Source organism: Gekko japonicus, unplaced genomic scaffold, assembly GCF_001447785.1.
Source record: "Gekko japonicus isolate JY-2015 unplaced genomic scaffold, Gekko_japonicus_V1.1 scaffold1684, whole genome shotgun sequence".
NCBI classification, from domain to species: Eukaryota; Metazoa; Chordata; class Lepidosauria; order Squamata; family Gekkonidae; genus Gekko; species Gekko japonicus.
In genome coordinates, this window is record NW_015168705.1 from 108858 (window position 1) to 124194 (window position 15337).

Sequence of the window (15337 nt, forward strand, 5' to 3'; positions counted from 1 at the left end):
AGCTGTGCCAGAGCTTGTGACTGACCCAAGGTCACATCAGCAGGTACAAGTGGAGGAGTGGGGAATCAAACCCAGTTCTCCCAGATTAGAGTCCGCACACTTAACCACATATCAAGAATCTGTTTGATAGATAGCACACTAAACTACAATTTGTAAAACACAGTTTGGTTAAACATCACTAGAGTCTGATGTTCAAGGCCAGCCACCCCACAGTAACTCTGTTTATTAGGAAGGCCACGAACTAGAATTCTTAAAACCGGTGATATCCCTGCTTTAAATCCTGATTTCATAGGATCATAGAATAATCACAGAGTTGGAAAGTACCTCCAGGGTCATCTAGTCCACCCCCCTGCACAATGCAGGGAATTCACAAATACCTCCCCCCCTGTGACCCCTGTTCCATGCCCAGAAGATGGCAAAAAGCCTCCAGGATCCCTGGCCAAACTGGCCTGGAGAAAAATTGCTTCTGGACCCCAAAGTGGCAATCAGCATTTCCCTTGGCGTGTAAGAAAGGTCCACAAGAACTAAGCACTGATGCGATCCTTCCTGCTGCCTGAGTACACAGAATCAGCACTACTGTCAGATGGCCATCTAGCCTCTGAAAACCTCCAAAGAAGGAGAGCCCACCACTTCCCAAGGAAGCCTTTGCCGTATGATTTGTCATAGCTGTGGTTAATCTTTGTCTAGATGTGGATATCTTGGCTTAGTCCTGGCTTGTTTGGTGGTCTGTCACTGGAAAACAGAGATCAGCTGCAGAACAGCAAAATGAGGCAGCCAGTGTGGTATAGTGGTTACAATGTCAGATTAGGATCTGGGAGACCCCAGGTTCAAATCCCCACTCTGCCCTGGAGCTCACTGGGCAATCTTCAGCCAGCCAGTTTTCAGCTTGGATACAGACTAGCATTTCCGTGGGGGGTGAGGATTTCTACCCACAAAGTGTGATTTTCCCGCCCACCCCTCCAGCAGCCTGATTCTGGGAGTCCTGTGCCCCCCAAGAAATGGATTTCAAGTGGTCATTTTTGCACCACTGTGGGAAGGGAGAAAGTTGTGCTATGCAGGCCAGAAATCCCAGGACCTCCAGAAACACTACTTTGGATCCAAGCCACTCTTCCTCAGCCTCGCCTGCTTCACAAGATTGTTGGAAAACTAAAATGGAGGAAGGGAGAACAATTCACATTGTCCTGAGCTCCTTGAAAGCAGAGGATACAATTGTACTAAATAAAAATACCTCTCCAGCTCTTGCTAGTAGCAGGCAAATTAGGCAGGTGCAGAAAAAATGTAATTTACATTATTATGAGTGCAATGAGAAATCAGAGAATAATCTAGAACCAAAAGGTTAATGGTGGCTGACAGAAGTCAGGAGGAAGAAAACCAAGACATTGCATGAGGGACTACATCCAACAGTTCCCTGAACTTTTTTCATGTTTGTCACCTTTGCAGAGGAATGTCAAGCATTTTCTGATAATAAATATTCATGTAAGCCCCACTCCAAAACTGAAATATTTAAAGTATTTTAATAAAGATTTCAGTGTAGCAAGAAAAAGGATAAAAGTACATCCTCAGCTTTACTCAGTGAACAATTTCTCTCCCCATTGACATGTTTTAATTTCCTCTCCCCAAAGGAGAAAATGACAGAAGCATTCTAAACCAACAATACAAAGAACATGTACTGACACAAGACTTCTCGATGTTCTTCAGCAGTGAGACACAAAGCTCCACACTTCAAAGAAATGATATCCCTCTGAGACCGCCCTTTACCTATACCTGTGCCGGCTTGGTTTTGGCTGTCAGTCTGAACAGATGTGAAGATTTCCACCCACTTATTCCTTCTGGATGGTGTGTTTATATGACATACAAGAATCGCATTCACCAGAGGCTGGACATCCACAGGGGTGTAATGGGCTGGATCCAACCTTCTGCAAATGAAGGGAGTTTGCAGAATGGAAACTTTTCCTGCTTTCCCCCTGCACTCTGCAAAACAGCTGCCGGAGGGCAGGCGAACCTTGAAAACAACATGCCATCTAGCTTAAGAGGCTTCAGCAAGCAGGGGGTACTGGATCCCCCCCCCTTTGAAAGAGTACAGCGGACTCGGGAACGGAGCAAAAGCGCTCACGAGAATGAGGAGGCGCAACTTTAGCCATTCCCCTCTTTATCCCCCCTGCTTGCTACAGTCCCCTGTGCCACATTGTTTTGAAGGATCCTCTGACCCTTGGCAATGGCTTTTATGGGGAGCACAGGGAGAGGGATGCTGGAGAAAGGTGGGAAAGATCCACTTCTGCAACCTCCTCTACTGATAGCAGCAAGGATCCAAACCGTCAAACCAGGAAGAACCAAATAGGCAGAACTGTATTTGTACCTACTCAGAGGGGTACCCAGGAGCAGAAACAGTGGTAGGGGTGGCAAGCACTGCAGGACAGGTATGTTTATAAAGGGAATCGGAGCACTGTGGGGGCCAGAAGCAGCCTCAAGAGGGAGGAATAAGGGTTCCTTATCTTGGCACCACTCCTATCAGATGTCCACACTTTGCTTCATCTTTTTCTCCTTCTTCGTTCCTTATCTTGGCACCACTCCTATCAGAGGTCCACACTTTGCTGCTTCTTCTTCTTCTCCTTCTTTGTCTTCTTCCCTTGTGCCTCTGACATGGCACCCAGCGCAGACTGGGAACTCGTCTCCGAAAGGTCAGGCAAGAGCAGTTTTCCAGACTGGGTTGGGTATCTGGTCTTCATCAGATTTTTAAATACTGGCTGGGACAGCAAGTGCTTCAGATGCTTCTTCATCCCTTTCAGCATCTTCTGTTTCTGACTCTCTTCTTGCTCACTGGGCCGGCCTCCTGCAGGCACACATTTATTTTTATTTTAAGAATTAAAATTGCCATTTAAAAAAATCACACAACATTATCAAGCGTCCTTTATTAAAGTATTAATATCCTGCCTTTCCTCAGGGTTCGAGGGTACTTAAAATAATAGTTAAAAACATTCTCAGTTAAAACCAAAATAAGATACCAGCCCCCAAATCTCCCCCCCCCTTTAAAAGACGCCTGCCATTCAAACCCCCTCAAAAGCCCTGGCAAATAGGCCTTGCTGCACTTCCTGAAGATCTCCAGGAATGGGTGGGTGGATCTTCCCCCCCACCTCTTCAGGGAGACCATTCCACAGCCATGGTGGAAAAGGTCCAGGCTCAGGATGATGCCAGACAGGCCACCCTAAATGGCAGGATAGTCAACAGATGGCTGCCTGACAACCATAGTTGGCACTAGGAATGTGCATTCAGATCTACCTGAGCCAAAAATGCATCCAGGTTTTTGGGAATTACCGGGTAGATCTCAAAACAGCAGAGAGGTGGAAGCAGATTGGTCCTGCCTTTCAGTTGCTTGTTGTGCTTGTTGTGCTTCTACTGCAGTCCCTTTAAGGTTTAAAGGCTATTAAAGGTTTAAAGGGACTGCAAAAGGTTTAAAGGGACTGCAAAAGACAGCCTGAGGATCAGCTGTGCCAGTGGGGAGCAGACTGTAACCACAGGCTCGGCTTTTGTTCCCTCCCCAGCTCAGCTTTGTGCTGGCTTCTCCAGCAGCCTGGTTTAAACCAAGCCAGCCCCAGGATCCGACTGGCCTTTTTAAAAAACTGGTATTTTTCTTCTAAGGTCTATTAGACCCAAAAAATTCAGGATTTCCGAACAATCCCGGATCCAAATACTTTACTGGTATTGGGATCCAGGATTTTTCAGAAATCCCAACACGCAACCCACCCCCCCCCCCGCCCCACCACACCCCACAGACCCAAATGGAAAAAATACAGATTAAAAAAATATTGCATACCCCTAGTTGGAAGGTAGACTGTTCTTACTTGGAAGTACACAATGTTTCACGTCACTAAAAACTTCTCAGATTCCTAACAGAGTGGTGGGTATACTTTTCACCAATATGTAAAGATCAGCACATACCTGGGTTACTGCACGCATCTCTGCATTTTGGATGATATGCACGTGACTCCTCCTTACTGGTAGTCCCCCCTCCCTCACATGACTATGCAAGAACCCCTACTTGCCCATGAGGGCCTCATCCTCCAGATCCAGCTCAAGGGCATCTGCGGCTTGCTGCAGCCAAGAGTTGTGCTGCTTTGCTCGGTTGCTGAAGTACTCCACCTTCTCAATCTGCCGTGCCAAGTTCACCCGCTCCTGAAACAAAGCACAGTGGCATTCTCTGGCAACCGCTTCTTTGCGTGCCCTGTAGAGTCAGGCTGTCGGTTTTCAGAACAAGCACAATTCAAAACCGCAGCCTTAGAGATTTACAGAAAAGTCCGAACAAGGCTAGGACACTGAGCTCAGAACATATGAAAAAACAGGCATGATAGGAAAAATAGTAGTATGGAAGGAAGGAGTTCTGGAGATGCAGAGAACAAACCTGGCATGCAGAAGATCCTTGGTTCAGCCCTGGCCCACTTAAAGGACCTCAGGTGGCAAGATCTAGGGAAATGCCTTTGGAAAGCTGCTGTCCCTCAAAGTATTCAGTGGAGTAACCAATGGATGACAATGTAAAGCAGCACCAGATATATGTAACTCTGCAGTTCACCCAATGAAGCTGACAGGCAGTAGAGCTAAGGCAAGACAAGAAAGAACCTCCATAATCAGCAGCAGTAAACCTCCTAATGCCAGTACTAGGAGGCAACACTAAAGAAGGGCCTTGGTGTCTATCTCCTGTTCATTGGCCCTTCAGGGCAGCTGGGTAGCTGCTGTGTGAAACAGGAGGCAGGATTAGGTGGACCACTGGTGTGACCCACTAGGACTCTTTATATGTTTGTTTATTTATTTATTTGTTGGGCATTTAGCCCTCCCTCCCTTGCAGGCAGGCTCAGGGCGGGTTACAACCGTAGATACACAATTCAATACATCAAATAACAATTATAAAATCCCATTACAGTTAGCAATTAAAATCCATGGTAACAACCGATGGTACTGGTGTTCCCGTAAGAACACGTGCCGCTGCATTCTGGACAGACCCGTAGCCAGGATTTGGGGGGGCCTTTAAATAAGTCGGGGAGCACAGATGACAACAGTAGAGGGGGAGGCCAATATAAGTGAATCTCCACCGCCTCATCCATAGGCCTGGGGGTACATCTCCATTTTACAGGCCCTGCAGAACTACATTATGTCCCACAGGGCCTGGATCTTGATAGGGAGAGTGTTCCACCAAGGCTAAGTGGACATCTTCAGGGCCAGGGATCACCAGCAGGTAATGATCTAACAAGCATAATGCTCTCTACCGGGGACATACCGGGAGAGATGGTCCTGAAGGTCCAGTCCGCATAGGGCTTTCAAAGTTAAAACCAAAACCTTGAACATGATCTGGCATTCAACTGGGAGCCAGTGCAGTTGGCAGAGCACCGTTTGGCTATGTGCTCTTACTGGTGTTCCCGTAAGAACACGTGCCGCTGCATTCTGGACAGACCCGTAGCCAGGATTTGGGGGGGCCTTTAAATAAGTCGGGGAGCACTGAAATAAAAATAAAATAAAAAGAGGGTTTTTTTAAAGCTTGGAAGAAATGGGGACTGCCGCCGCCAGCTCGGGACCACCAGCCCCTCCCCCCTGATGTACCCTGGAAGCCAAACACCCAGGCACAGGAAGAAGAGAAGAGGAGACGCAGGAAGAAGAGGAGGAAAGGCAGAAGAGGAGGAGAAAGAGGGCCCAAAAGTTCCCAATGGCCTAGCTGCCTTGCACCACCTCCTCACCTGGGAGCCCTACTCTGCCACCAGCTTGGGACCCCCAGCCCCTCCCCTCAATGTGCCCTGGAAGCCAAGCGCCATGAAGCTGGCCTCTGCTGGTGCTCCAGCTGGGCACTCAGGCACAGGAGGAGGAGGAGGAGGAGGAAGGCACCATGGCCAGGCCCTGCTGACCTCTGAGCGCTGCTGAAGGTTCCCATTGGCCCCACCTTGCCTGCCCGCCTGGCTGCCTCACACTACTTCCTCACCTGGGAAACCCATGCTATCGCCACCGCTGCCAGCTTGGGAACCTCAGCCGCCCCCCGCCCCCCCAAACGCCAGTCCAGGATGGAGCCAGCAGGGCTGCTGACAGGTGGGGAAGAGGCAGCGGTGGTGGTGTGGGGAGACCTCCAGGCTGCCCAGAGAGTCGGGGGGGGGGGTTGGGGTAGAAAGGAAGTAAAGTCAGGGGGCCTTGGCAGGAAGTCCGAGGGCCAGGCCCCGGGGAGCCCCACTGTAGCTATGGGCCTGATTCTGGACAAACAAAAGTTTCCGGATCAGTCTCAAAGACAGCCCTGCATAGAGCGAGTTCTTACAGTGAACATCCAATGCATAATTATCTGCCAGAATTTAGTACCCAAGAGGTGGCCGAGGCTATTCACTCACATAGTTTTTAAAAAGGAATAGACCAATTCATGGAGGAAGGATCTGTCAACAACTACTGGCCATGGTGGCTAACGGAGCCTCTGCATTAGGAGGCAGCATGAGTCTGCATACCACGTGCAGAGAGCAAAGAACAGAAGATGGCCATTGCTGTCTGTCTCTTTTGGAGGCACCTGGCTCATGCCTCCTGAAATGGAATGCAGATCTGTAAGGACATAGCTTTGATACAGCATAAACATCCTTATGCTCAGTTAACTTGTTTCCAATTTATCCTTCCTGTGCTTGCCTAACACGGGTCAATTCAATTAATCCATTTTGTGGAGCTGTGGTTTCCTGTAACTGATTATACTGCTAAAAACGAAGATATCATTCAATGCTTCTATCCCAAAGGGGTGTTTTTTTCCTGTTCAGGTTTATTTTCAGAAGTGCTCACACAGTCAAGTGTTTTGAGACTGTTTTACTGTGTATTACTGTCTCGCTATCTTTGGTATTGCATTGTTGAATTGTAACCATGCTGAACTGTAACCACAAATAAAATATTATGAAGCTGAAAAAAATTCAGTTAAGCAAAATAAAATAAAATAAAAATAAAAATGTGTATATTAAAGTGGGGCTGTTGTCTTGAACAACTGCTGCAAACTCAGTAACAGCTCCGAATGCACAGAGATGGTTAGCTTTAGAGTCTGGACTACATGCTGTATTTGCCAAAGAGGAATTAGCAGCACTACAGCATAACCCCCCCCATATCCCCCCTTTAGCAACACTCACCAAACTCACAGTGTAATGATCCTGATTCACACAGTAAATGCTAGTAAATGCTACACCTTCAAAGGTGAGAATGTTGTCACTGGGATGCTGGCCCCTGAGATAAACATAATGGGCTGGATTCTAAGCCTCCTCTCCACTGGCATAAAGATGTACTCTGCTGGTAGTTAGAGGCAGGAAAGGCAGTTTCAGCCTCTTCCTTCTCCTCCTCACTGCAGCTCCTTGTTTTGCATGGCTCCTTCCTTGTCTGGCATGGAGACACAGAGATATCCCAGCCTGTGTGGGAATCAGAAGATGGGAAAGATCTGCCTCTGCTAGCCCTGCCTGGGATTCAGCTCGGTGCAGCACTTAAAATGGCTAAGACAAGGCCTCGGATTCCCAGCTGTACTTCACACTTGTGCAGATTCAAGGGCAGATTATAGCACTGCATTTCATATACAAATATTCAAGCACCTTGGTTAACATTATACAAATATTCCAGCATTGGAACTGGCTTCCCTGTTGCATGCAGGGCATAATTCAAAGTGCTGGTTTTGACCAACAAAGCCATAAACCAAGTAAATCCACAAAAACCAATCGCTCCACAAAGAGTTACTGGACTGGGTACTAGGAAACCATGGCCGGGGGGAGGAATCCAAACAAACTTTGAGGAAACTACCTCCAGCCTAAGGACACTTCCTTCAACTTAAGCAGCTCTCCTTCCAACAGAAGGGGTCACTTCAGTTGCAGGCAGCCTCCTTAGGTTGGAGGAAGGCTTCACACTTTGCTCCGAGGAGTGGTAGGGTATGAGCAGAATCCAACATCTTGAAGATTAATGGCTGACCTTGTACCAGCCATTATAATTTAATCTAGTTTACCTTACAGGTTTGTGGTGAAGATATAATGGGGAGGATCCACACAGGTAGCCTGGAAATCCTTTGTCTCAAGGGCAAGTTAAAAATGTTATAATGCAATCATTGTCATTAATAAGCCTGCATGCCCACATATGCTTAGGCTGAGTAATTTGCAGAACATCAATGCTCTTATTTTAAAAAGGAGGGGAGGAAAGAGAACCAAATTCCTATTCAGAAGCACTTTCCTGCTTAGTCACCGGACAAAAGTCTTCTTTCAATAGTCTACATCCAAAGCATCCAAGCTAGTATTACTCCAGGGGCAGGCTCTCAGATCAGTGCTTAAGTACATAGCTGGAATCCCTTCATCAATCCCCCAGAAGGGCTATGCAGCCTCTTTATCTAATTTCATACTCTGGCTGTTGGGCTCCATCTCAATCCAGCTCCAGCAACTGGCTCCAAACTCCTGGGTGAAAGCAGGCATCTCTTAAGAATGCGCCTCTCTATTCCACCCTGCTTTCACCTAGGTGGCTTCCTCCTCTCGCCAGCAACCCTCAGTGATCTTCAATAATTGGACTAGGCTTCTCACCCACACACCTTTCATAATAGTAACATCAGCTTCGGTTAGGTTTCAGTAGAATTTAAGCTCTGTAGAACATTTCTTGAGAGACTGTGTGCGTGCGCATGCGTGCACATGTTTCGAACTCTGAATTCAATTTGCTACTTCCCTTGGGTATCATTCTTTTCATTAATAAATCCTTAACTTTAAACCAAGATCTATTTATTCTAAGACTCTACGTAAAGTATATACACCTCTGCCCCTCTGGATAATATTAGCAGCGATCTGGAGTATGCAACACTTGCTGTGGATCTGGAAAAGTCAGAATGAAGTTTTGGTGAAGTACTGTTTACCAAGGCCTCTATCCCTTTTTGGCTACTGCTGCTCATCCAAAAAGTTCAGGACGGAACGTGCTGCAACCTTGAACAGTACAAAATCCCACACCCAAAACAGACCCTGTTTTGCGTGACTTACAGTTTGAACATGGAAGACATACAGAGGAAACATGCCTTGACCAAGGCTAACGGTTAGGTCAGTAGCAGAGATGGAAGAAGAACTCTGTTCTCCCTGCACCCTTGTCACTGTGCAGAGTGTTATCTGTGCTGCTATGAGAAGGAAGGGATTGTGGCCCGCAGAGAAACAGGTGCCACGGTGCAGAGCAGTTCATTGAAGCCTTCTGCTCTTCCTTTCCAAGATGTATGTTAACGGGCTTGAACGTTTTAGATGAAATATAAAATCTGAAAACATGAACAGAGCAAAGAGCTGATCCCAGCCCTTAGCCAAAGAGACACCCCAAAGACTGTATATTGGGCATGCTGATTTAACTACTCTGACAGGTCACACAAAGGGATTAAATTATTAAAGCAGCGGGAACTGACAGCAGGGTAATGCACGATCGGAATCCTTAAGCAGCCAAAGAAAGGAAAAATTAATCTCGGAAATCATTCATTACCTGCAATTAACTACTTAAAGCTACGCATTCAAAACAGCTTTAATTTTAACGTCCTCGTGTAATTCTCTCTTTTCCCTAATGAAGACTGCATAATGTCTTTGGCGGGACCTATGGCTCCCCAGTTTCTAAGAGCTAAAAAAAATAGATACACATTTTTTAAAATTCCTTTCTCCAATTTTAACAGAACTAGTGTTTGACAAAAGGAAAAGCCGGTCTTCTATTCAGAACAAGCCTGTAGCAGTTTGAGAGTAAAGCATTACAGCATTAACCCCCTGAACACACAGGCACACATCACTGAATTGGAAAACTGGTTCTTCCAGCTCAATACTGTCTGCTTCGACTGGCAGGGGACGTTCATTCCAAGCTTTTGCAACCTGCGATCCTTTGAACCAGAGATACCGGGGCTTGAACCCGGGATCCTCACCATGCAATACACGTGCTCTACCACTGAGACATGTCACTTCCCCTACATGCCATTTTACACATTCATTTTTCATGGCAAAGGGAAATGAGAGAGGCAATCCTAACCAGGGTGCTTGGAAGTAAGTCTCATTTTATTCAATCGGGGTCGGGGAGGGTTTTTTTGCTGTCAAGTTGCAGTTGACTTATGGCAACCCCGTAGGGTTTTCAGGGCAAGAGATGTTCAGAGGCGGCTTGCCATTGCCTGCCTTTGCGTCGTGACTCTGTAATTCGTTGGTGGTCTCCCATCCAAATACTGACCAGGGCCGACCCTGCTTAGCTCCCAAGATCTGACGAGATCAGGCAAGCCTGGGCTATCCAGGTCAGGGTTCAACACAGTTTACTTCCTGGAAACTGTTCTTAGGATAACAGCTAACATGTACAAAGAGATCGACTTTAGGATGTCTGGATTAATTTGATCGAAATCTGAAATACACCCCGACTGCATAACACTGAAGCATAACAACTGCCAAATTCCAATTGGAACGATGCCTCCCTACCAACCAACTCTTCGACACCACAAAACTACTTTAGGGAAGCCCATGGTTTTGGAAGACTGATACAAACATTTCCCCCCCCTTTCCTTCGCTTTATGTTCTAAACTTTCCAGAACACCCTGCAGTCTAGAGTGGGAATTTTTAAAAACTGAAAGTCAGCCTAAAATTTGGCACAGCATCAGCTACTGCAGGCTGAAACACTGTTTTAGATCACGGATATTCTCTGATCAAGGGTCCAGTGGCACCTTAAAAGACTAATAAGATCTTTTCCAGAATAAGCTTTTACCAGCCAACTGCATCTGATGAAGTGAGAACCAGCTTTCAAAAAAAAAAAGGCTTCTGTTGGAGTAAATCGGGACAGTCTTTTAAGGTGTCACTAGACTCTTGTTCTATTTTGTTGCTACTGCCTAACATTTGAGCCAATTTGGTGTAGTGGTTAGGTGTGCGGACTCTAATCTGGGAGAACCAAGTTTGATTCCCCACTCCTCCACTTGCACCTGGCTGGATGACCTTGGGCAAACCCTAGTTCTGATAAGAGCTGTTCTTGAAAAAGAGCAGTTTGTGTCAAGAGCTCTCTCAGCCCCACCTACCTCACAGGGTGTCTGTTGTGGGGAGGGGAAGGGAAAGGAGTTTGTAAGCCGCTCTGAGACTCCTTTGGGTAGTGAAGGGCGGGGTATAAATCCAATCTCTTCTCTTCTTCTAACATGACTATTGGTATGGAATTCTCTGACCAGGATTCCCAATTCACAAGTGTAACATTAACATTTTTTCTGCGGTCTCAAGGGACTGTGAAAAGCAATGTAGCTGAAGTACGGCACTGAGCTGAAAAAAAGACCATGTTTACCTTGATAGCAGTCATGTATTTCATTTCCACTGGAAAAAAGGGAAGCTCTTCACTCTTTTCCAGTGTCTTGTAAATCCTTTTAAAATTCATCACATCGCCAGGGCCAATCAGCAGCAAGCTCAGGCCCTCACTGGCAGCCCTGGCTGTCCGGCCACTCCTGTGCACGTAGACTTCAGAAGTTCGAGGAACCTGCAAAAGCACAAGAGATTAACACTTCCATGGAGACACAACAGAATCCACAAAGAAAGAACAGCACGTCACCTTCCCAGAAAGCACTTTCACACCTTCTTCGGTAACTGCTTCGACATCACAGGTTGCCTTTGTTTGGGGACAGAGTACTTTGCTTTAGAAGGAAAGCTGACACTCCTGGGGATCAGGGAATGTGTGCGTCTCCTGCAATTCCGTGCAAGCACAGAAAAAGACATAGAATTCGTCCAGGTTGCAAAATTCAACCTGCCACGAATCCTAGCTTCTCAAAGGTACGAAGGGAGATTGGGAAAGAGGATGGTTATAGACTAGAGACGGGGGGCGGGCGGAGAAAAAGAGTTGGTTTTTATACCCTACTCTTCTCTACCCAAAGGAGTCTCAGAGCGGCTTACAATCACCTTCCCTTCCTCTCCCCACAACAGACACCCTGTGAGGTAGGTGGGCCTGAGAGAGCTCTGAGAGAACTGTGACTGACCCAAGGTCACCCAAGCTGGCTGCATGTAGAGGAGTGGAGAATCAAACCCAGTTCTCCAGATTAGCGTCCCCTGCTCTTTAACAACCACACCCAACTGGCTCTGTAAGGTTGTCAGGTCTACTCTTGAGAACTAAGAGATGCATAGAAAGTTAAAATTTCACTATGTGCAGCTTCTTCCATTGCTGCAGTACTCAAATGGGGGAAACCATTTATCCCTGCTAGGTTCTTCTCTCTGCTTTCACTGTGGACACAGATTTTCTGCAGCTGCTTACACCTGTAGCCCTGACATCCACAGGCTTCAAAGATGGCCACTTGTCAAGTGTTGTTACAGAACTACATAAGAACTTAAAAAGAGCCCTCCTAGATTGGACTAGTGGCCCACCTAGTCCAGCATCCTGTTTCACAGAGTGGCCAACCTGGAAGGCCAAGAGCACACAGAGGCCAAGGGTGCCCTTAGATGTTCCCTCCTACCACTGGTATTCAGAGGTTTCCTGTCTATGACTATGGCGGTTCCCTTTGGTCATCCTGGCCAGCAGCTATCGATGCCCATCCACCATGAATCTGCCTAATCTCCTTTCAAAGCATTCTGGCCATCACTAGATTCACTGCCAATGAATCCCACAGATCAATTACTTCTTGTGTAAAGCCGTATTTCCTTTTGTCTGTCCTGAAATCAGTGAAGGTGGGGTATGTAGTAATGAATGATGTGTCCATCAACTTCATTGGGTGCCCTTGAATTCCAGTATTTTGGGAGATGTAAAAAACCATTGTGTATATCATCCTCTTTCTCCTCCTCACACATATCCCTTATATATAAAAGCCGAACGGTGGTGGCACTTCTCTAGAACATTCTACATGCTCCGGAATTGGCTGGTGCCCTGGTGTGTCACTCAGAATCTGTCCCTATCCACTGGCTGCATTGCTTGTCTTGCCTCCAACATTCTAAACAGTTTGCTGCCCCCCCCACCCCATAGCCAGTCAGAACACAGAGGTTGTTTGCATATGCAGCCTCATTGGCCTTTGCCTCGGAACACAGAGGTCGTTTGCATATGCGACTTGATTGGCTTTTGCCTCTAACATTCTAAACAGTTTGCTGTTCTGAGATAAAATGTGTCCAATCTCCAGGTGAGGGCTGGAGACCACTCAGAATTACAACTGCTTTCCAGATGGCAGAGATCAGTTCCCCTGGATAAAATGGTGGGCTCTGTATCCTTATATGCTGCTGAGGTGGCCCCCATATGACAGCCAATGTGACGTAGCAGTCAGGGCTTCAGAGCATGGGAGAGGCTGCAGGTGTGTGGGGGGTAGAAAGCTGATGAGTGAGGGGGAAATAAAGGTAGGTTGATGATTGGCTGGGAAGGAGATAGGGTTGCCAACTCCAGGTGGCGAGGGTGAGGTTTCAGGAGGAGGAGGAGATTGGATTTATACCCCGCCCTTCACTACCCAAAGGTGTCTCAGAGCGGCTTACAAACACCTTTCCCTTCCCCTCCCCACAACAGACACCCTGTGAGGTAGGTGGGGCTGAGAGAACTCTTGACAGAAACTGCTCTTTTTCAAGAACAGCTGTGCCAGAGTTATGGCTTGCCCAAGGTCATCCAGCCAGGTGCAAGTGGAGGAGTGGGGAATCAAACCCAGTTCTCCCAGCGTGGGACCTCGGACAGGTACAAAGCCATAGACTTTTCTCCAAACCAACCATTCCCTTCTGGGGAACCATCATTGCCAATCTCCAGGTGAGGGCTGGAGACCACTCAGAATTACAACTGCTTTCCAGATGGCAGAGATCAGTTCCTCTGGAGAAAATGGTGGACTCAGTGTCATTATACCCTGCTGAGGTCACCACAGCAAATTGACACTGAGTGTCCAAGGGGCCCCCGCCCAGAGCCTCTTTCTAGATATCGTTGTATTTATTTCCACAACGGGCCTTTTTCCTAGTGATTTTATAATTCTCTATCCCAACCCCCCCTGCCATCTTTTTTCTAAATTAAACAGTCCCTTTAGCTTTTCCTCATGGGAAAGATGCTCCAGTCCCTTTAAACATATTTGCTTCTTTGGAGGGGGGGCCTGGAGATCTGCTATTACAACAGATCTCCAGATAATGGAGATCAATTGCCCTGGAGAAAACGGCTGTTTTGGATGGTAGATTCTATGGCATCACATCCTGTGGAGGCCCCTCCCTTTCTCACATTCCCCAGCCCCCACCCCCAAAATCTCCAGGAATTTCCCAACCCAGAGCTGGCAACCCTACTTTTTATTGGGCAAATCTGGCATATAAAGAGGCACACGAGGGACAGCAAGAAACCTCAGCCCAGGTGAGGCCTTGCCTGAGACACTTCACTGCCTGTTTCTGGACAGTACTCACAGACATGCCCAGCAGAGTGGTTTGGTCTCCGCCCATTCGACTTTTTCAGTTATTCACATTTTACTCAGTTTGCTAAACAGAGACAAAAAAAGTACATTTTGGGAGAATGGGGGTACCTGGTAATGAAGGACGTGCTGCACATTAGGAATGTCAAGACCACGAGCGGCAACATCAGTCGTGAGGAGGACACAGCTGAAAGGGCAGAAGTGGAGAGAGCTGAGTCGTCTGTTTCACAAAGCCAGAAACGCTCTCTTCACAAGGTCAGCTGACCAGGTCATGTGAAAAATCACTAAACTATAGACCCTGTCAATACCTCACACATACAACGAAGATAAATTTTACAAGAATTCCGGAGGAAAGAGAAGAGAACCTACTCAAAGAAGACAACTATTTTGCCTCTTATCATGATCGACCCCAATGGCCTATTTAAAAAACTACATTAAAAGAAGAAGAGAGAAGAGACTGGATTTATACCCCGCCCTTCAGAGTCTCAGAGCGGCTTACAAACTCCTCTCCCTTCCCCTCCCCACAACAGATACCCTGTGAGGTAGGTGGGGCTGAGAGAGCTCTTTCGAGGACTGCTCTTTCAAGAACAGCTCTGACAGAACTATGGCTTGCCCAAGGTCATCCAGCCAGGTGCAAGTGGAGGAGTGGGGAATCAAACCCAGTTCTCCCAGATTAGAGTCTGCGCTCCTAACCACTTCACCAAACTGGCACCAAAAAGAAATCTCTCCCCCCTCAAACTGTTCCACTTCATCTACTACATATTCATCTGCAACTGGGACATACATTTCAAAACAATTACAGTTATATCCCAGCATGGTCCCTGACTGGAGATATGTGGGCTTTACCAGGTTCTGCCCCATATGGTCATGATTTAAAAAAAAAATACACCACTGGCTTCTCTTTCTCTTCTTGCCTTACGCGTCTAGACTAGGGGCAGGTGACCTTTCTGATTTGAGTGCTGAATAAAATGCAGCATCTACCTGTGAAGATGCCGGAGTGCTGGCAAACAAAAGGGGCAGGGGGGGGGGGGGAAT

At 47.1% G+C, this 15337-nt stretch overlaps 1 protein-coding gene across 1 annotated transcript in view; it reads right to left on the reverse strand.

Moving 5' to 3' along the window:
• Positions 1-506: 506 nt before the first annotated feature.
• Positions 507-15337, reverse strand: part of DDX24 (DEAD-box helicase 24) — a 33997-nt gene continuing 19166 nt past the window's right edge. The window contains exons 6-10 of the mRNA XM_015415520.1: positions 14414-14489; positions 11257-11445; positions 4041-4170; positions 2578-2830; positions 507-2512 (exon numbers count right to left, since the gene is read on the reverse strand). Of these exons, the coding sequence (XP_015271006.1) occupies positions 2509-2512; positions 2578-2830; positions 4041-4170; positions 11257-11445; positions 14414-14489 (652 nt within the window). The 3' untranslated portion in view covers positions 507-2508. The remainder of the gene's footprint in view (positions 2513-2577; positions 2831-4040; positions 4171-11256; positions 11446-14413; positions 14490-15337) is intronic.